Source organism: Rhamphochromis longiceps, linkage group LG3 (assembly GCF_057381845.1).
Source record: "Rhamphochromis longiceps isolate RC_006_pf linkage group LG3, R_longiceps_female_GT1.1, whole genome shotgun sequence".
Lineage (NCBI taxonomy): Eukaryota > Metazoa > Chordata > Actinopteri > Cichliformes > Cichlidae > Rhamphochromis > Rhamphochromis longiceps.
Window position 1 is genome coordinate 7,063,714 of NC_140559.1, and position 21,336 is coordinate 7,085,049.

Here is a 21,336-nt window from a genome sequence, read left to right on the forward strand (position 1 = left end):
AGTCAAAGGATGCAACCTGTAACTTTCTCTTCCTTCATGTCAGGACCATCATCCATGATTTATATAAAATGCATATAGCAACAGTAGCACTTTAGTTTGGACTTTATGATTTCTGTAACTGGAAAATATTATTTTGTTTAAAGACAGAAGTGACCGCATAGTTGCAACATCAAAGGGAAATATTAATTAATTAGCATCAAGTATATTTGTTGCTTAAGCGTTTGCACTATAACTTAAGTAGGATTATAACTTTTAAGGAAGGAGTGTTGTATGTTATGTTGTATCTGTCATGGTCCCCGTGCCTGCCCAGCCGGCCTCACAAGGCTACACTTGTGTTTTTTTTCTCTTTCTCCCCCTATCTCTCTGCCTGGGCGGAGCTCACAGCTGGCTCCCGCCCTTGGCTCTCACAGCTGTTGGCGATCAGCTGATTATCCGTCTTCTATTTGAGGCTGGGTCACAGATCCTCTCATCGCGGGATGATTGCGCTACTGACGTTAGTCTACCTTTCCAGCTCCCGTGGTCTTACACCTTTATGCCTTCGTGATTTGTGAGTGATGTCTCCCTTTCCCTGTTCCAGCTTATCTTCCCGGACCTGTGACCTCCCCGCGGTACGAACGTGTGTGAGGACGTGAGCGAGCGTGAGAGAGAGAGAGCCTTCCCCTAATCCCCTGGAACCCTGAATTTCCCGTCACTGTATATATTATTGCACGGGTGTGTAAATAAATCGTGTTCTGAGACATCAACCTGCTCTGCGCTTGAGTCCCTGCTTTCAGCTCGTGACAGTATCACTCCCTGCCCCACTCTATGGGTTCCAGGTTCATCTGGTAGATGCCCTCAACCCAGCCAGGGTTCGCAACCCTTGCCACTATCTTTACCAACAATCCTCTAACACAAGGAATGATACAACAACCAGCGATGACCAATATTCCCAAAAATACAGCCAATGAGCACATCACTGATATAGCCACACCTTTCCATGGATCACCGTGACGTCTGCCGTCTGATCCACCGATCCGGCCTCAACCTTCGCCGACAACAAACACCTGAACCTCGTTCTACTGGTCTTCAGTTGCCCGCATTCTCCACCAAATGTTGCAAGATCGATCAACTTTAGACCAGACAACAAACTACGGAGGCTCCGGAAAAGTGCAATCAAACGATGAGTTTTATTGTCACAGGAGAACAACCAACCGTCAGCATACAGAATGGGTTGCTCTGACAAGAATACATTGGGTTCTGGTTTTATAGGGTAAAATATCACACCTACGTCAATACAGTTCAAAAATACATGGTGACAGACGGGCAAAAGTTCAACCCGTGCAGACAAGGGTACATCACGTACATATAACCTTACACCGACATATAACTTCTCCTTTCTACATTACTTGCCTTTTAAGGTAATAACTTCAGGTCTTAGCATCTCTGAGAGCTAATAATGGACCCTCGTCATTAATCACTAAGTAGTAAGTACTTTTGCAGCCAGTCTCAAACTGAAGTAGAAGACGCTTAGGCCTTCACGCAGACCTACTACTAAATTAATATGTGTATTGTAAGCGTGCATGCAATTAACCTGCTATGTTCTCATCTCCCCTCAGCATGTATCATCTGGACACTCTCACCAGTGAAGCTTAAAACCTTCTGGAATGGAACATCAACTCTAACCAAGCACATTCATGCATTGTGTATAAAATGAACTCAATCTGTAAAAATAGAAAGGTCAATGTGACGACAGACATATTCAATGCAATATAAACCCCGTAGGAAATATTACTGATAAATGATACTGTGAAACATGTTATTAATACATTCTTCATAAGGCAAATTATATGGTATCAATAAAAGAATCCCTGAATCTCAACAGGAGCCTGATCCTTTATTATGAAAACATGACGAGTATTTTTCTTGTCAGTTGGGAAGAAGTTGGTCTTTTTTTCCTTCTTTTTGCTCAGTTTGTCTTTTCTTTGATAATTGAAACTCTGATCAAACCTACTCATGTTCACAGCATGTAAAAGCAGCTGACAGTCCGTGGCATTGTTGTTTGTAGAGGTGCAGTGTAGTGGGAGCATAAATCAAAAGAAAACAGTAACATTTATGTAATAAAACATCTGAATGAAAATGAACAGGCCCTTTATGAACTTCAAAGGGATCTGAAACAACACTTTTTAAAAGAGTATCTTGGGGTGTAGGTGGTCAAAATAGAAAACTGAGCTGAGACTCTAAGTTCAATCCATCCATTGGTTTTTACTTAGGAGGAAGAAATGTCAGGCTGGTGCAGGCTGGTTAGGTGCATGTGGTTATCTTTACCTAAATGAGTTCACTTTGTGGCTGCCAGGTTGGGCAGAAGTACCTGTCCCCTGTTAGGCTTAGCAAGGTTCTCCAGGAGTTTCTCCATGGGTAGAGCTTCTAGCTCCTCCAGCACATCTGTGGCCGTGCAGGCTGCCACTTTCTTGGTTGCTCTTTTTACCCCACTGGTGGATGAGCTGCAATGGTCTCCATTTGTCCCATATGTGTTTACTTCTTCTTCTTCTTTTGCATATTAAACACATTATTCTGTTTCTATGTATTTGCTATGATTTGCTATTTGTTAAGTAACATTGCTTCACTCACTATGCCGGGTTTGTGTGTGGAAGCATTCAGTTGCTGGCAAATCAAACATTCTGCAAATGAAGCTGAATACTCAGTTACATGTTTCTTTACATTTTATTATGTTACAGATTAAGTCATTTGTTCTTACTTTGTTTGTCTTTTCAGTCTTCATGAGGGTCAGGTGTGGGGAAACGCCCGCCCGGCATTTCCTCATTTTAAAGTCCTGCTGATGTCACACATGACATCAGCAGGTCAAACCAAGTGGAGGGGTTTGTTTGTCCATAGAGATGCTTCCTTTTGTTTGTTTTAAGGTTTAAATGGATTTGTTGAATGTGTTTCTTTTCATCAATACTGCCATTTAGTTGTGTAAATGTGCATGTTAGAAGTGTGAAGAGGTTTTGTGTTTAGAAATGTATAGAAACCAATCATTTACTGACAGCATGTCTGATGGAAATAAGTGCAGATTATGTATGAAGTCTAACTGCACACAGTAACTGTGTTACAATAAGGACTTAACAGCGCCCTCTGCTGGAGTGTTTCAGTACTGCGTTAACTAGAATACACCACCTCCTCCTCACACCACCTGCTACAGCTCTACTCTTCTATGACTACAGTCATCCACAGCACTGATGTGAGGTCACATGGTTCATATGTAAGGAGCACAGCTGACCTCAGGTCAGTTTAATGACTGTGAGCAGCAGCTGTGTTATTGTCACTGTGACAGGGAGACACTCTCAGACACAGCGCTCATGTCAGCTTGTTCTCATGCAGGAGGATCAGGAGCTCCATGTTTGTCTTTCTGTTTGAATCATGATGTGTTTGTGCCATCAGAGTCTGTCATGAGTACTCAGGGTTTCACAGCAGCTCTTCTGGATGCTGACGAGGACTCCAACCTCATGTTTCACCTCTCTGAGCTTCTGATGTCTGTGAACACTCGTGTTTCTTCTCTGGGCTCATCTGGACAAAAACACCTTTCTGTGTTTGGCTGCAGCCTCATTCTGACTGACAGGAAGTGTGTTATCCATGAGCTGCACTTCTGTGAGGAAGTTTCCTGCTGTGTTTCCTGTCTGTGGACAAACACGAGTGTTCCAGCTGAGGACTTGGTTCCTTCCACCTGTCCATACAGGACATCACGCTGTCTGCAGCTCTGTAAATGCAGCTCCAGGTCCTTCCACGTGCTGCTCTGTATTTGTGCAGTTTGTAGTGTGTCCTGGGAAACGTAGCACACATGGTGTTCTTCTGCTGTTTCCTCCTTTCACTGAGTGTGAAACACTGACGCTGTGCTGTTGTTCACAGAGGGGAGCTGATTCTAGCTGCAGCTGGACTCTGTCATCTAACTGAATGTGTTGGTGCTGATCACGGGGCTCTGAGGGGGGAGCAGCAGGAGGACTCTGGATGCTGACGTCAGTGTATCTGTGGAAGCTCCCACAGCGTGTCTGTCATTCAATATTGTGCTGTATATTGTATCTATGCAAAGATGAACAGACTGTGTGTTCACTGGTCTCTGTGCTGCAGCTCTGATGTCATCATCACTCCCTCCTCCACCCTCAGCAGTCCCAGCATGCTGCTGTGGTGCACCCCACCCTCACTGTACACCTGAGCCATAGACCACACCCTCCACCTCAATATACACCACAGTTTTCTCTGCTGTGGAAATGAGATCAGGAGGAAATCATCATTATTATTATTTAATAAACGCTCACATTAATGTGGGCTTATTTGTTTCATATTAGAAACATTAGTTGAGTGTTTTTAGTATAAAATGGTCAAAGTCCCTCTTTTTGCTCCTCCCCTCACCTGTGGATGGACGGTGCTGTTACCGTGGTGACAGCTTGGATGTGTTTCAGTCCTGCCTGGTTATCACTGCAGGAATCTTTCACATTTATTACAGGTAATAACTCTGATTTTTCTGTGTATTATGAACCAAATGTATCCTGATACACACAGAGATGGATGAGCAGAGGTCACATGATGAAAGAACAAACATGGAGTCTTTGATTTATTTAGATATTTATTGATGAATGCAAACAAACCCTGACACTGAACCATCGTCCAGCAGAACAAACCTGATCACATGACCTGCTGACCCAAACAGTGCAAAGCTCCATGGCAACAACAACAAACAGCCTCACATATGTTAACAGAGGCTGTTAGAAGCACAGAGTCTTTACAGTCTTTCTCCTGTTTGGACACAGATCTCTGCACATCTTCATCACAGTTACTCACAGACGTGCAGAGTGTGTGGATATCAAAGCTAAGTTTCCACCATGTTTGTAGTCTGTACTGGGACTCATGGAGCATCTCTCTATGAGCACTCAGTGCTTTAAACAGTGAGTCCCAGTTTAACCAGCAGCCTTCACACCACACATCACACAGACATGGAAACTTCAAACCTCAGACTGAAGACACCATCAGAAATAAACAGATTGTGATGAAGATGAAGAACTGGACCAGTTTGCTGTGGTTTCTTCTGTTCCTGTCAGAAATAAGAGTCTGGCAGCACTTTGCTCTCCTTCCACATGTTTAAGGAGGAAGTGAAGAAGAGCGAGTGAGTCGTCTTCCTCTGTGGGCCCAACATCAGGCAGCAGCCACGTATTTTTAAAAACCCAGCACACTGCTTCAGAAACACTGAGTCCAGGTGACCAGAGTCATGTGATCAGTGAGGTCTTCACTCAGGACGTCACTGCTTCAGGACCTGATTCAGAGGTTTATAAGGACGTGGATCATTGGTGATGATGTTGTGTGAGAGCTGGTGAACCATGGGGAACATAAATAACAACCAGGCCATCAGCAGTTCTACCCCCAGCTCTAACACCTACATAATACACTATACATATAGTTATATAGGTTATAGTATGTTATATATAAACGTAGCTGAAGCAGTTTCATTTGTAGCTTCACGCTGCACTTCACATGTTTGTCCACCAGATGGCAGCACAGAGGCCTGTGTTGGAAAGCTTTGAGTAATGAAGCGTTTTCAATCCAAGCTTCAGAAAGCTTCATGTGGTCATCAAGGAAGCAACCAGGAAATATCTGCTGTGTGTAAAAACAGTAACACAAGAATCCAGGATGAAGACAAGAAACTCAAAGCTCACAAAACAGGTGGAGCTAATTTTGTGACGTGTTTCTGTAAAAACACCACAGAAGTGAATCATCAAAGTTTCCATGTGAGCTGATGATGCTGCTGCAGAGTTTCTGTGAACCTCCTGTGACCCCGCCTCCTCATACAGAGACATCTGATTGCTCTTCAAACTGCATCACGTGGACACATGTGATTGTGTGTTGTAGTATTGATCCCAATGCTGGTATCAGTCCTGGATCAATAACACTGGATGGATGCGTTCAGCATGGAGCCCCTGAGCTGTGTTACAGACAAACATGGAAACTGACAGGTCTGTGTCATTCACAGTCTGTAACACTTCTAAACAACAGAGGCTGACCCAAGTGCCTCAGAGCCAGGCACGCTCACATCACAGCTCTCTAAATAAGCCAGTTTCAAAATAAGAGCTGAAAGCTGTGTTTGCTTGTGTTAGCTTATTATTGTGGAGACTAACATTCAGTGATCATGTGTTCAGACTCATAATGATTACTCTCAGAAATCCTGATCTTTGTATTTACTGTGTGTTGGATCAATAACTGAGATTCATGGTATCACACAGCTGTGCTGCTGCTGCTGATGTCAGCACATCTGGAACAATACGAGGTATCTGCTACCAGACTGAGCAGGACGTGAGACCTGTGGACTGTTTAAAGCTGTCCCTCCACAGCTCACTCAGACCTGATCCACACCTCAGTGATATTCTCTGACTTCCTCAGTAGAGACAGAAACCATTCAGATCTGGGACCATCAGCTGACTGATGATGTCACACAGACTGTGTTTTTCAGGAACAGTGATTCTGATGTGAGCCTGCTAGCTGACAGCAGACCTGATGAAAGCACATGTTCACATCTGTGAGGACAGACTGGACTCTTTGACTGCACCTTGGTTCTCCTCAGAGGTCTGTACAGGAGCATGTCCACCCCCACTGAAGATCTCAGTCACTGTGAAACATAGAAAGCTGCTTGTGTGGCCTCTGCCTCACATGTAGATACAGCTACAGGTTTCTCTGTCAGTCAGACTGAAACAGTGTCCTGATGCTGCATCATTCAGCTCTGTGCCCCAGTCAGCATCACTGGGAGCTACCAGTGTTTCTGCCCTTTTCCTGTAACACTACACTCAGCACAGGCTCAGCTGGTATCCAGTGTTGGACTTTGGCTTCAGCTGCTGTGATAGATCCTCTAACATAGATCAGCTCTGCTACATGTTGTTAGATAAGTGCAGCTGCTGTCATGTCCTGATGTTTCTCTGGCTCAGCAGCTTCTCCATCAGAGGTTCACATGGAGCTGATCCAGTATCTCCAGTAACTGTGTTCTGTGCCTCACTGGTTCATCCTTCTGTCTGTGTGACGTCAGTCAGATGTTGAAGTTAAACTCTGTAATCTTCACTGTGTCACAGAGTTCAGTGAGTCCCGTTATTCACAGTATCAATCAGATCATCAGAGAACAGCTGATCAGCAATCAGTGGTGCCAACAGCGCCTCCTGTGGTGAGAGGATGCAATAATGCAATGTAGCATTTTTCCACTCAACACTTGCAGTCATGGAAACTGTCTGTTGGATCTGTGTGACGTTGCTTTCTTGGTTAGAGTTCCTCACAAATGTCCAGATGATTCTTCTAATGAGGCGTCGACCATGTTTGCAGTTCTTTGGAAGAAAACGTCGCCCTTTGCCATCCTTACTTTTCTTTGACTTCTTCAAATGCAGCTGAACTCCAGCTGGTATTTTCTTGGACTTTGCAGCTGTTTCTGGTCATCAGTTCATTCCTGCAAACCTCTGAAGCTGAACAACAATGATGCTGCATTGCTGGCTGATCCCAAAAGGTTGATTCTGTTCATCTGGACGTTTTCAGAAACGTTTGCTCACTGATCAGGTGACTTCTTCAGTCTCAGCTGACTGCAGCTTTACAAGCTTACAAACAGCACATTTGCACAATGACTGAAAGCAGCAGCACCTGATATATATGATACTAATATAATACATATACATATATAATCCATACTAATGATGAAGGAACTGAGCTCACAGTCCATTGTTCATTCAGTGAACTACTCAGTTTATTTTGGGCCTCAGAAATGCTCACTCTGTTTGTACATCACTGTCAGCAATAGACTCATTCTGCTGTGTGGACAGGAACACATGTGACATCACTTCCTGTTTGTTTGTGACTGAAGAGGAAGAAGTTTACAAGGAATCATTTAGAAGAGTTTCAAACATCAACTGATTGAATCCATGAATCTGAAAACGTGTTTGTGAGTGAAAGAGACAGACATGTACAGACTGAACTATCTGTTCAACAGTCAGAGTGTTTCTGTAACAGGAGACACTCTTTACACTCCACTCAGCACAGGGACACTGAGGAACCAGGAAACCAGACCATAAACCCAGGATAAAGAGTTTGAGTGAATGTGGTGTTGAAGGTGTGGAGGTAGATCAGAGTGTCAGAGGAGACTCTGTAGAAGGACAGAGTGCCAGCAGGACAGTCCACATACACTGCTGCTCTGTTAGAGACAGAGGAGGAGGAGGAGGAGGAGGAGATGGATGTTTTTATTTTATTGTGCCTGACAGACTGAGGACCACGATCAGAGCAGAACAGACTCCAGGACTGATCATTCCATCCAAACCAACAGTCATAACTGACTCCTTTCCTTCTGATGCTTCTGTAACTCACTGATATACAAACGTCTCCTCTCCACTCGACCTCCCAGTAACAGCGACCAGTCAGACCATTTCTACACAGCAGCTGATGAACATCATCAAATCTGTCTGGATGATCAGGATATGACTGAACCTCCTCCACATGTGTCACCTTCCTGTTGTTGTCAGACAGTTGGAGCTTTGTGTGCACTGTGTTTGTGTCGATTGTGAGTTGACAGGAATCTGATGGAGAGAACAAACACAATCCAGCTGCAGTTATTGATCCATCATCTGTTCATTGATTGACACTTTGATGATGACTCCTGACATGATGAAGATGGTTGAATGTGTGCTGCTTTGTTTTCATGAATCCCATTAAAAACACACTTACACTTCCTCAGACCTGGTCTCAACCATCGGACTCCAGCAGGCTCCACCCTGAAAGGAGGAGGGGGTCAGAGCAGCACAGTCAGCATGCGCACATGGACATTACATGGCTCTCACACACACACTGTTACACACTGAGCTCAAAGCTCGGCTCCACTGTTTTATTCAAAGAAATCTACATTTATTTATCAGCACATTTAAAAACAGGTTGAGCCAAAGTGCTGCACAGAGTAGAGAGAAAATAGGAAACATACACAGTAATGACTATAAAGACTGGTCAGGATTGAAAGCTACAGAGTACAAATGTGTTTCCAACCGGCTTTTAAAAATGTCCAGTGTTGGTGACGACCTGATGTGAAGGGCGACTCTTCCAGAGTTTGGCTGCAGCCATCGATAAAGCTCACCTCTGTTTTTACGTCTAGTTCTGGTCAGAAGCTGCTTATCTGCAGACCTGAGGGCTCCACTTGGATTATTTTGTTAAAGAGAGATAAGATGGAGCCAATCCATTCACAGATTTAAAGACAACCAGATCTGGAAGTGGATTCTACCACGTACTGGTAACCAGTGGAAAAAGCTGGTGATGGGTCGTCTAGCACAGAACCACCACTGGAACCAGACAATTGATGAGGGAGAGAACTGTGACAGCGCCGTTCCTTCACTTGACCTCAGTCGCTCTCGTCTGCTCCCTCGTAACACTGCTCTTTATTTGCTAAAGCAGGGAAGCCATTCACAGAAGGTGCATTTGTCTAAAAGTGCATATTGCAGGCTGCAAATATAGTCTGTCCGGGAAAGAAAGGTCAGTTTAGCAACATCAGCCTTTCTGCCAACACCGCAGCAGATTGCATTTCTGACCTGTCAAGTGACATATATGACCAACTGTGTGAGAAAGCCAAATGTTTCAGTGTATACTCAGTCGCTCTTGATGAGACCACAGACATCACCGACACTGCCCAGCTCCCAATGTATGTCCGTGGTGTTGATGACAGTTTTGAAGTGATGGAGGAGCTGCTCACAGTAATTCCAATGCATGGCCAGACCACCGCTCAGCAGATATTTACAAGCTGTGTGATGCCATTGAGAATGTTGGTTTGCCATGGAAGAGGTTTGTTGGAATAACAACAGATGGAGCGCCATCAATGACAGGGAGGGAAAATGGACTGGTGGCACAAAACAAACTGGAAGAGGAAGGCGTGGAGGAGGCCATTGCTCTGCACTGCATCATCCATCAGCAGGTCCTTTGCAGCAAATGCCTGAAGTTTGACAATGTGATGTCTATTGTTGTGAAATGCATCAACCAAATCAGATCCAGGGGCTTAAAACACCGAAGGTTCTGTGCTTTTTTAGAGGAAATGGAGTCAGAATATGGGGATGTGCTCGACTTCACTGAGGTACGTTGGCTCAGCAGGGGAAATGTATTAAAGAGACTTTTTGAGTTGAGAGCAGAAGTGAAGCCTTCATGGAGAAGGATGGAGTTAGTGTTCCTGTGCTAACTGATCCCAAATGGCTCATGGACTCAGCTTTTCTTGTTGATATGACACATGAGCTTAATGTACTGAACAAGACGTTACAAGGCCAGGGGCAACTTGTCAGTGCTGCCTATGACAACGTGAGAGCATTCTCCACAAAACTGGCGCTCTGGAAAGCTCAGCTCTCTCAGACAAACCTTTGCCATTTCCCAGGATGCAAGGCACTCGTGGATGCTGTCATGGTCGGCTGTGTGGCAGGCAGGATGAGGACCCAATCGCAAAACTCACGGACTCAAGGGATGAACTCAAAAGGCAGCTTTATTGCTGACAAGATGACAGGAAAATACAAAACTTAAACTGGGCACAATAAACTAATACTTGGAGAGAGACACAGGGAAATCCACGCAGCATGAGGGAGACTACGACACAGAACTGAGGGAGACGCAGACATAAATACACAGAGGGTTAACGAGGGAAGTGGGAGCACACGGGGAACACAGCTGACACAGATAATCATAACGAGACAGGGCAGGAGTGAACACAACATGACGCATACTGACGAGAGACTGTCAAAGTAAAACAGGAAGTACAGAGGTTCAGACAGGAGGAGAGAGCACGGGGAGAACACAGACATAACAGGCTGGGGAAAACATGGAATAAAACACGAAAGGGGACAAGGGCTCATGAATACATAGAGGGGCACACAGGGGGTGAGAGTCACAAAGGGAAAGCACACAGGGAACCACATAACAGGGCAACTCAGGAAACAGAACCTAAACAGGGAACTGAATACAAAAATACAAGAGAACTAAGAATACTGGGCCAACACGGCCCAGGACCATGACATCACCCCCCCCCTTAAGGGCTGGCTCCAGACAGCCCAAACACAGGAAAACAAAAAACCAAACAGAAAACGACCCAGGGCGGGCGGCGGGGGCCCAGGACGGAGGGCACGGAGCAGAAAACAAAGGAGCACAGCAAACACCGGAGCCCAAGAAAAACAACCCAAAACACAGTGCAGTTCAGGGGGCCGACCGCGCGGAAGGCAGCGGCGGCGGCGAAGGAGATGACGGAGCAGTTCAGGAGGCCGGCCGCGCGGAAGGCAGCGGCGGCGGCGAAGGAGACGACGGAGCAGTTCAGGAGGCCGGCTGCATGGAATGCAGCGGCGGCTCTCCAGTGTTAGGCATGCTGGCCATGGCCTGGTGGGCACAGGACCAGACGAGGCAGGACCAGACGAGGCAGGACCAGACGGTGGCGATGCGGGGGCCGGACCAGGCGTCGCTGCAGAGGCTGAGGCTGGACCAGGCGACGGCGAAGCAGGAGCTGAGGCTGAGGCCGGACTGGGCGAAGCACAGGCCGAAGCCGGACCGGGCGACGTCGAAAGCGATGCAGAGGCCGGACCGGGTGTGGGTGATGCGGGGGCCGGACCAGACGGAGATGGAGCTGCAGCAGGCGAAGCGGAGGCTGGGCCAGACGAGGACGAAGTCTTGGACGAGGCTGGGCCAGACGAGGACGAAGTCTCGGACGAGGCTGGGCCAGACGAAGCCGGGGCCAGACCAGGCGGAGCAGAAGCAGATGGCAGCTGGACGGGCCCTCCAACGGAGACAGGAGGCTGAACGGGCCCCTCGGACCCTCCAGCGGAGACGAGGAGAGGCTGGAGAGGTTCCCCTGAACCCCCAGCGGAGACGAGCAGCGGCTGGAGAGGTTCCCCTGAACCCCCAGCGGAGACGAGCAGCGGCTGGAGAGGTTCCCTTGAAGCCCCAGCGGAGACGAGGAGCGGCTGGAGAGGTTCCCTTGAAGCCCCAGCGGAGACGAGGAGGTGCTGGCCGGGCTGGGCAGAGCCGCCAGCGGAGACGAGGAGCAGCTGGAGAGGTTCCCTTGAAGCCCCAGCGGAGACGAGGAGGTGCTGGCCGGGCTGGGCAGAGCCGCCAGCGGAGACGAGGAGCAGCTGGAGAGGTTCCCTTGAAGCCCCAGCGGAGACGAGGAGGTGCTGGCCGGGCTGGGCAGAGCCGCCAGCGGAGACGAGGAGCTGCTGGAGGGGTCCTCCTGAACCCCCAGCGGAGACGGATGCAGAGCCAGCGGGTGCGGGGTCCTCTGGCACCGCGGGCGCTGACTGTAGCGGCACAGGGCACGCAGCCGGCTTAGGATGCGACGGCTGGGGCTGTGTAGGGCAAACAGTCAGTTTAAAGTGTGTCAGCACCGCGTAATCTTCAGCTGGTGAAGAAGGCTCACTAAGGCTTCCAGCTGAGGTGGGCAGTGACTGAACGGGTTGCTGGGCTAAGCACTGAGCTGGTGACAGAGACAATAACTGAGCTGACAAACTAACAGGCAATGAGGCAAAGGACTGAGGCGGTAACGGAGCGGATGACTGGGCAGACTGTGGAGCCGTTAACTGTGCTGAAGACTGAACTGGTGACAAAACAGGAAACTGTGCTAATAACTGAGCCACTGACTGAGTTATGGACAGCAATGCCAGTTGTAGTGGTAGTTGCGCTTGTGGTAGATTAGGTGTCTGGCTCTGGGTTGCTCTCCTTCTGGGAACAGGAACAGGTGCTAGGCCTGGCCGAACACCAGTCATCCCCACCCGAGGAACAGATACGGGTGCAGGGACGAGCTGGTCTCTGGCTGCCTTTACCCTGGGGGCTGGTGTAGGTGCAGGAGCTAGCTGGACCTCTGTCGCTCCCACCCGAGGAACTGAGACGGGTGCAGGAGTCGGCAGGGTCACGGCTGACCTCACCCGGGGAACCGGAACAGGCACAGGCGACGGCTGGGTGTCCATCAACCCCACCCGAGGAGCAGGTACGGGTGCCGGGATGAACGGAGCCTCTGCCAGGCTGGGGATAGAAGCAGGGACCGGCTGGACCTCAGCCACCCTCTCCCGAGGAACTGATACGGGAGCAAGGGAAAGCTGGGCCTGCGCTGCCCTGGTTACAGGAACTGGAGTTTGAGAGCAGAGTTCAGGAGCAGCAACAGACACTGGGAAAACCAAGTTATTGACGCCAAACTCAGTTTTAGGAGATCTAGGTTTAAAGCAAGCAGGTCCTAGGAAATCCACTGCTATAACACTCTCCAGGTTAGCGCTAGCAGTCCTGGAGGAGGTTAGCTCAGGGACAGTCACCGAAGCAGTTTCAAAACAGACAACATCAACAACTGTCTCTTGAGGAACGGTGTGCTGTCTAACACAGGTCAGAGAAGGAAGAACGCCAGAGACAGTTCTTTTCAGAATCGAGGCTGGAAGGACAAACACAGGTTGAGAAACAAAGTCAATTTTCATATAGTCCATAGGTGAACCAACTCGGCAGGCTGACTCAGATTGAACTGGATGGGGAGCCACACAGTCCAGGGACGAAGTAACACCCACAACCGTTTTCACAGCAACAGGTTCAGAGGAGTAGCGAACAGGATCAAGCATGCGTTGCCGTGGGTCACAAAACTTGACCTGATCAAGCAACTCTTTAACGCTTAACCCTAGTCTTTCAGTTAGCTTAGCAAAGGAAGCGACCATCTTGTTACCGCTCACTCGAGAAACTGAATGATTAAACACTGGTTGTGGACCTGACTGGGCACCACTGGACATGTCAAAAGACACAACGGGTTGGCACATGAAACAGTTACTAGAAGGAGCATCAGTTACAGAACACTCAGTCTCAGATGGTTTGGCTGATGATGGTGGTGGTGTGTGGCTGAGTTCAGACTGGAAAACCCCAGAGTGTACAGGCTGATTAAAACAGTTCTGTGGGGCTGCAATGCTGGTAGCAGTGTGTGGGTGAGTCTGGTGTAGGATAGCTGTCTTAGGTTCAGCTGTCTCTACATGTAACACATTCATATCGGTTAAATCAAAGGACATACTGCGAGCTTTACAAAAATCAGAGGGCTCAAAAACACAAAGGTTGCTAGCAACTGGTGAATGATCCGACACCGAGGTGCCTCGCTGTATAGTGTCTCCAGAGTCCAAACACACAGTGGTGGAGTTATCCGATTCAGGAAACACAATGGCGGGCAAAACAGAGTTACTCACAGTGGTGGAAAAGTCATGAAGTCCGGGTCCAGAAAACTTGGGCTGAGAGTGTGACGCACAGTCACTCTCACCCAGGGATGAAAACTGCTCCGCTGCTCGGGAACGCCGGCGACGTGAACGCCGTTTTCTCCGGGAAGGGGGAGGAGACGAGCCGGACCGCGAATCCTCCAGCGGACCGGGCTGAACGTCCTCCGACTCTTCACACTGGAGAGGCAGCTCTGGGCGGATGCCTACGGTGGAAACGAGGAAGTCCCGGATGTGGGGGTGCAGCGCGCCGAACAGCCACGGGAGTCCGGACACCATCCGCTGTAGACGGACGGCTACGACCTCCCGGTGTTCGTCTCCTGGCAGCACTTCCCACTCCTGACAGTGATATTCCACCGTGTAGATTAAATCCTCCCGGAGCTCAGCGGAGGGGTTGTGAGTTGCTGGGTCCATGTCGTGGTCGTAGTCTTCTGTCATGGTCGGCTGTGTGGCAGGCAGGATGAGGACCCAATCGCAAAACTCACGGACTCAAGGGATGAACTCAAAAGGCAGCTTTATTGCTGACAAGATGACAGGAAAATACAAAACTTAAACTGGGCACAATAAACTAATACTTGGAGAGAGACACAGGGAAATCCACGCAGCATGAGGAAGACTACGACACAGAACTGAGGGAGACGCAGACATAAATACAAATAACGAGGGAAGTGGGAGCACACGGGGAACACAGCTGACACAGATAATCATAACGAGACAGGGCAGGAGTGAACACAACATGACGCATACTGACGAGAGACTGTCAAAGTAAAACAGGAAGTACAGAGGTTCAGACAGGAGGAGAGAGCACGGGGAGAACACAGACATAACAGGCTGGGGAAAACATGGAATAAAACACGAAAGGGGACAAGGGCTCATGAATACATAGAGGGGCACACAGGGGGTGAGAGTCACAAAGGGAAAGCACACAGGGAACCACATAACAGGGCAACTCAGGAAACAGAACCTAAACAGGGAACTGAATACAAAAATACAAGAGAACTAAGAATACTGGGCCAACACGGCCCAGGACCATGACAGATGCAGGCACACCATTCAGTGCTGACGAGTATGTTGATGTCATTTTGAGGCTACAGGAGGAATTTGATCACAGGTTTGCTGACTTCAAGACACACAGAGCCACCTTTCACATTTTCTCCTTTGATGTGCAAGATGCCTCTTCTGTGCTTCAAATGGAGCTCATTGAGGTGCAGTGCAACTCTGAACTCAAAGCAAAGTTCAGGGAGGTGAGTGGAAAAGCAGACAAGGAGGGAGGAAGCAGTTCCTCCCTCAGGCCAAATCTGGCTCGGCTATGCGAGAGGAAACGCTGCCAGGTCTCTAGCAGCAAGGAGTAGGCAAGAGAAGCCATGTTCAGAAGAACTGTTCATTTTCTACAGTGTTCCATTCATGTTCAGAAGAAGGTTATAGGACTGTTAATACAGACATTTCAATCTAAACACAGCAGATATAGAAGACTGAAAAAAACACACAAGTTCACTGACTAAAAATATCTTATTATTATATTATTTATGTATTACAGATTGATTTATTTTCTTATTAATTCTTAATTTGTTTATTTATTTTTCATATTTTGTGTTAAAAAATAAAAATAAAGAGATTTGAGAAGATTGGAATTTTTTAACCATGCCTTTCTTGTAGAAAACCTAATGCGGCCCAGCCTCACCCAGACTCTGCCTGCAGCGGCCCCCGGCTAAATTGAGTTTGAGACCCCTGTCCTACACCATAAATCAGTAAGAGAGGGTACGACCTCTCTCATGGCCCCAAGTGGTGTGTGCATGCCAGAGCACTCTGGAAGGCACACAGAGTCTTTACAGACTACTAAGGATCAAACCTCTATCATCATGCAATCGATTATAAAACTAAGCATATATGAGTAAATATTTCTAAGCATAAATGACAATCAACAATATAAACCTTACAGCTGGTTTTAATAACAGAATTCATTTGTTTCTCAAATGAGAAAGAGCTATCGAGAAACACTCCTAAATCTTTAGTTCTGAACTTTTCCAGTGGGCCAAGGTCAACATTATTAGATAATGCTAATTCTTTTCCCTTACATTATAACAATGTGAGGGGTTAATGCTAAGTAGGCTGCCATTAGTGGCTAATGCTAATTTTAGATGAAAAAGCATTAGCAGCAAATGTTCATATTGTTTTCCTTTGCTTTGTAAGAATGACAGCAGCTAATGATACGAAGTCTACCATTATTAACTATTGTTAATTTGATGTAAATTAGCATTATCCGAGAATGGTAACCCTTTTCCCCTGCATTATAACGATGTCAGGAGTTAATGCTAACTAGGCTGCCATTAGGGGCTAACTCTAATTAGGTGAATAATTATTAGCAGCTAATGCTAATATTTTTTTCCCTTCCCCTTTAACAATGTGAGCAGCTAATGCTAATTTGATGTGAATTAGCATTATATTAGTGAGCAGTTAATGCTAAGTAGGCTGCCATTATTAACTAATGCTACTTTGACGTGAATTAGCATTATGTGCTAATACTAATACTGTTTTCCCTTACTTTTTAACAATGTGAGCGGCTAATTCTAAGTACGCTCTTGTAAATAGCTAATTCTAATTTAGTGTGAATTAGCATTATTTAATAATGCTAACACTGTTTTCTCTTACTTATTAAAAATGATAGTAGCTAATACTAATACTCTTTTCCGTTGGGTAACAACGATGTGAGGAGTTAATGCTAAGTAGGCTGCTTTTAGAGGCTTATTCTAATTAGGGCTGAATAATTATTAGTAGCTAATGCTAATACCGTTTTCTCTTTCCTTATAACAATATGAGCAGCTAATGCTAATTTGATGTGAATTAGCATTATATTAGTGAGGAGTTAATGCTAAGTAGGCTACCATTAGCAGCTAAAGCTAATTTGAGGTGAATAAGCATTAGTAGCTTATGCTAATACCCTTTTCTCTTGTGTTATAATGATGTGAGACGTTAATGCTAAATAGGCTTCCATGAGTGACTCCTTTCCCTTGCATTATAAAGATGTGAAGAGTTTATGCTACGTAAGCTGCAATTAGCAGCTAATGCTAATACTGTTTTCCCTTTCTTTATAAAATTGAGCAGCTATTGCTAAGTAGGCCACTTTTCTCTGCTAAGGATTTGTGTGACCATGATGGAAACTCTGATAAGCTAATGCTGCTAAGCTAATGCTGTTTATGGGCCCTGTTAGAATCAATATTTCATTCTCATTCGGTTGTTTGAGAACAATAACAGAAAAATGTGCACTTGAGAACAAATTTATTGTGAATTCAGCTGTGAATGTACAGTTTGTCATTATTTAAGCTTCCATTTCCAAATGTTAGCTGACACTTTATTAGGTACACTAGTATCTATATCAGGTACACCTGTGACCTAGATGTTCCTGCAAACAGACTCCTTGGAGACCCCTACATAAATATCCATGAACTATCCAGCTAGACTAGTGTGTCTGTCCCTGAAAATATTCCTGCATGTGTGATTGTTCATGTGTCATCTGCAGGAAACAAACAGGAAGTGAGTGAAAGACACGGGAAATGTTTCCAGCTCTTCCTCCTCTATCAGATTTTCTCTCCATACCTGAGAGTGTCCAGTCTCCAGCCTGGATCCTTCAGTCCAGCCGACAGCAGCTTCATTCCTGAATCACCTGGATGATTGTAGCTCAGGTCCAACTCTCTCAGATGGGAGGGGTTGGAGCTCAGAGCTGAGGCCAGAGAAGTACAGCCTTCCTCTGTGATCAGACAGCCTGACAGACTGCAGACACACAAAACAACAATCTACAGTGGGGCAAAAAAGTATTTAGTCAGCCACCGATTGTGCAAGTTCCCCCACTTAAAATGATGACAGAGGTCAGTAATTTGCACCAGAGGTACACTTCAACTGTGAGAGACAGAATGTGAAAAAAAAATCCATGAATCCACATGGTAGGATTTGTAAAGAATTTATTCGTAAATCAGGGTGGAAAATAAGTATTTGGTCACCTCAAACAAGGAAAATCTCTGGCTCTCACAGACCTGTAACGTCTTCTGTAAGAAGCTTTTCTGTCCCCCACTCGTTACCTGTATGAATGGCACCTGTTTGAACTCATCATCTGTATAAAAGACACCTGTCCACAGCCTCAAACAGTCAGACTCCAAACTCCGCCATGGCCAAGACCAAAGAGCTTTCGAAGGACACCAGGAAAAGTATTGTAGACCTGCACCAGACTGGGAAGAGTGAATCTACAATAGGCAAGCAGCTTGGTGTGAAAGAATCAACTGTGGGAGCAATCATCAGAAAATGGAAGACATACAAGACCACTGATAATCTCCCTCGATCTGGGGCTCCACGCAAGATCTCATCCCATGGGGTCAAAATGATCATGAGAACGGTGAGCAAAGATCCCAGAACCACACGGGGGGACCTGGTGAATGACCTGCAGAGAGCTGGGACCAAAGTACCAAAGGTCACCATCAGTAACACACTACAACGGCAGGGAATCAAATCCCGCAGTGCCAGACGTGTTCCGCTGCTGAAGCCAGTGCATGTCCAGGCCCGTCTGAAGTTTGCCAGAGAGCACATGGATGATACAGCAGAGGATTGGGAGAATGTCATGTGGTCAGATGAAACCAAAGTAGAACTTTTTGGTATAAACTCAACTCGTCGTGTTTGGAGGAAGAAGAATACTGAGTTGCATCCCAAGAACACCATACCTACTGTGAAGCATGGGGGTGGAAACATCATGCTATGGGGCTGTTTTTCTGCCAAGGGGACAGGACGACTGATCCGTGTTAAGGACAGAATGAATGGGGCCATGTATCGTGAGATTTTGAGCCAAAACCTCCTTCCATCAGTGAGAACTTTGAAGATGAAACGAGGCTGGGTCTTCCAACATGACAATGATCCAAAACACACCGCCCGGGCAACAAAGGAGTGGCTCCGTAAGAAGCATTTGAAAGTCCTGGAGTGGCCCAGCCAGTCTCCAGACCTCAACCCCATAGAAAATCTGTGGCGGGAGTTGAAAGTCCGTGTTGCTCGGCGACAGCCCCAAAACATCACTGCTCTCTAGAAGATCTGCATGGAGGAATGGGCCAAAATACCAGCTACTGTGTGTGCAAACCTGGTAAAGACCTATAGTAAACGTTTGACCTCTGTTATTGCCAACAAAGGTTATGTTACAAAGTATTGAGTTGTATTTTTGTTATTGACCAAATACTTATTTTCCACCCTGATTTACGAATAAATTCTTTACAAATCCTACCATGTGGATTCATGGATTTTTTTTTCACATTCTGTCTCTCACAGTTGAAGTGTACCTCTGGTGCAAATTACTGACCTCTGTCATCATTTTAGGTGGGGGAACTTGCACAATCGGTGGCTGACTAAATACTTTTTTGCCCCACTGTATCTGTCACCAGTTGAGGGTGGAGAGGGGAGAAGAAAGCAGAGCATCATGGGAAGTCCACCAACAGCCTGAGCCTATAGCAGCATAACTAAGGGATGGTTCAGGGTCACCTGATCCAGCTCGAAGCTTTATCAAAAAGGAAAGTTTGAAGCTGATCTTCAAAGTAGAGAGGGTGTCTGTCTCCTGAACTCAAACTGGGAGCTACTGCCACACCCAGTCCAACATAGCCAGGCTTTCTTTGCTGCTTTGACAAAACCTCAAATCCCAGTCAGAGATGATGAGCATCACCACATTGATGATCATTTCTCTGTAAACCAGGCTTTCTGCTTCAGGATCTGTGCACGCTCACAGAACAAGGAGACCTTTAACCCTTTACAGCCGATCGGAGCGGGCACGCTCTGTTTTGCGTAACTATTTTTAAATCCCAGTAGCACTGCAACCACGTAAGCTAGCGCAAAAATTTTTTTTGCATATGAAACCGGAGGAGTTGTACTTACGTCTTATGTCATCAGCTTGTCCTAGGTCACGGTTTCCTTCCACATAAAGCTTTGCAAAAACCGCATAAAAAGCGCTTGCAGGAACAAAAACATAATATTCCAGAAACACGCTGTTAAAAGATTTTATTATGTTTATGTATAGAAGTACATTTTCATTTGAGGTTCTCTAGATGTGTTTGCTCTTTGTACTAGAGAAGTTACACTGTGCAAGCTCAGCACGAAGTCTCTATCGTTGTATGTTATCTCTTCCTGCATGTGTCTGTGACGCAAACATGCTTGAGTATAACTAAAGGGTGGCAACTGCTGCGGTGTGTGAGTCTCCGTTTGAACTCTCACCCGTGTGCACGTTAAACCTGCAAACCTGTCTGAGTATCATTTATTCCAACCTGAGTTGCATTACAGGAAAACTCCTGACACACGCTTTACCGATCCGATCAGCTGTTCATAACACTTCCTACGTTGGAATAGACGTCAGCGCGAACTTTTGCATTTCCGCCATTACCTGCCCGAAACCGGAAGTGACGTCATTTTCGCGAAAATGTAGTCTTTTTTTACTATCAGGGCCTCAGGGCCTATACTCGTCTTTTTAAAAGTTGCCTTTGACTTTATGACTCTCTGTGTCGTTTCTGGGATGCTTAGGACTCATATTGCACTGCTGGAAATAGTTTATTTTGATGCATATGCTGCTTTTTTGCAAATTTGCAGTATAATATTTATTTTCGTTTTTCCTGCAGTGTATAAAAATTGGTGTATTTCAAAAATAAAACTATGAAGACACTCAAAATAAATTTCCTGTGGTGGGAAACTATTTTGTGCAACTTTTTTGTATTTACAGTTTTGAGGGATAAGCCTCTTAAATTTCTCTAACTACAAATATATGTTAAAAAAGCAAAAACGATTTTCAATTTTTTTGTAGTTTACTGCACTTTTTTGCAATTTATTGTAATTACTATGCACTTAATGAATACATCTTATTAAAATCTGGGCTATAATGGTTGTATTGATGTATAGCAACTTGAAATGCTCCCAAAAATGGCACCACAGCAGGTAAAAATATAATATAAGCTCTGGTGGACTTGGTTCTATGGTAGGTCTTAAAGGGTTAAACATCTTTTCACTAACTGGATGGACTGAGCTCAGCCTACAGATGAACTGGTGCCAGAGATCATAAAGAACATCAAACAGTCAAATTCAACACTTTTAATGGAAATATGAGATTAATGCTGCA

At 46.0% G+C, this 21,336-nt stretch overlaps 1 protein-coding gene across 2 annotated transcripts in view; it reads right to left on the reverse strand.

Annotated features, from left to right (window-relative positions):
• Positions 1–4,587: 4,587 nt before the first annotated feature.
• The window catches only part of LOC146672701 (stonustoxin subunit beta-like), a 50,945-nt gene continuing 34,196 nt past the window's right edge, over positions 4,588–21,336 (reverse strand). The window contains exons 1-3 of one of the 2 annotated variants that reach the window (XM_085388447.1): positions 17,808–17,973; positions 8,710–8,756; positions 4,588–8,561 (exon numbers count right to left, since the gene is read on the reverse strand). In XM_085388447.1, coding sequence (XP_085244573.1) covers positions 8,023–8,561; positions 8,710–8,756; positions 17,808–17,863 — 642 coding nt within the window. In that variant the 5' untranslated portion in view covers positions 17,864–17,973 and the 3' untranslated portion in view covers positions 4,588–8,022. Of the gene's footprint in view, positions 8,562–8,709; positions 8,757–17,807; positions 17,974–21,336 lie in introns of those variants that run through there. The other variant, XM_085388457.1, reaches the window with a different exon arrangement.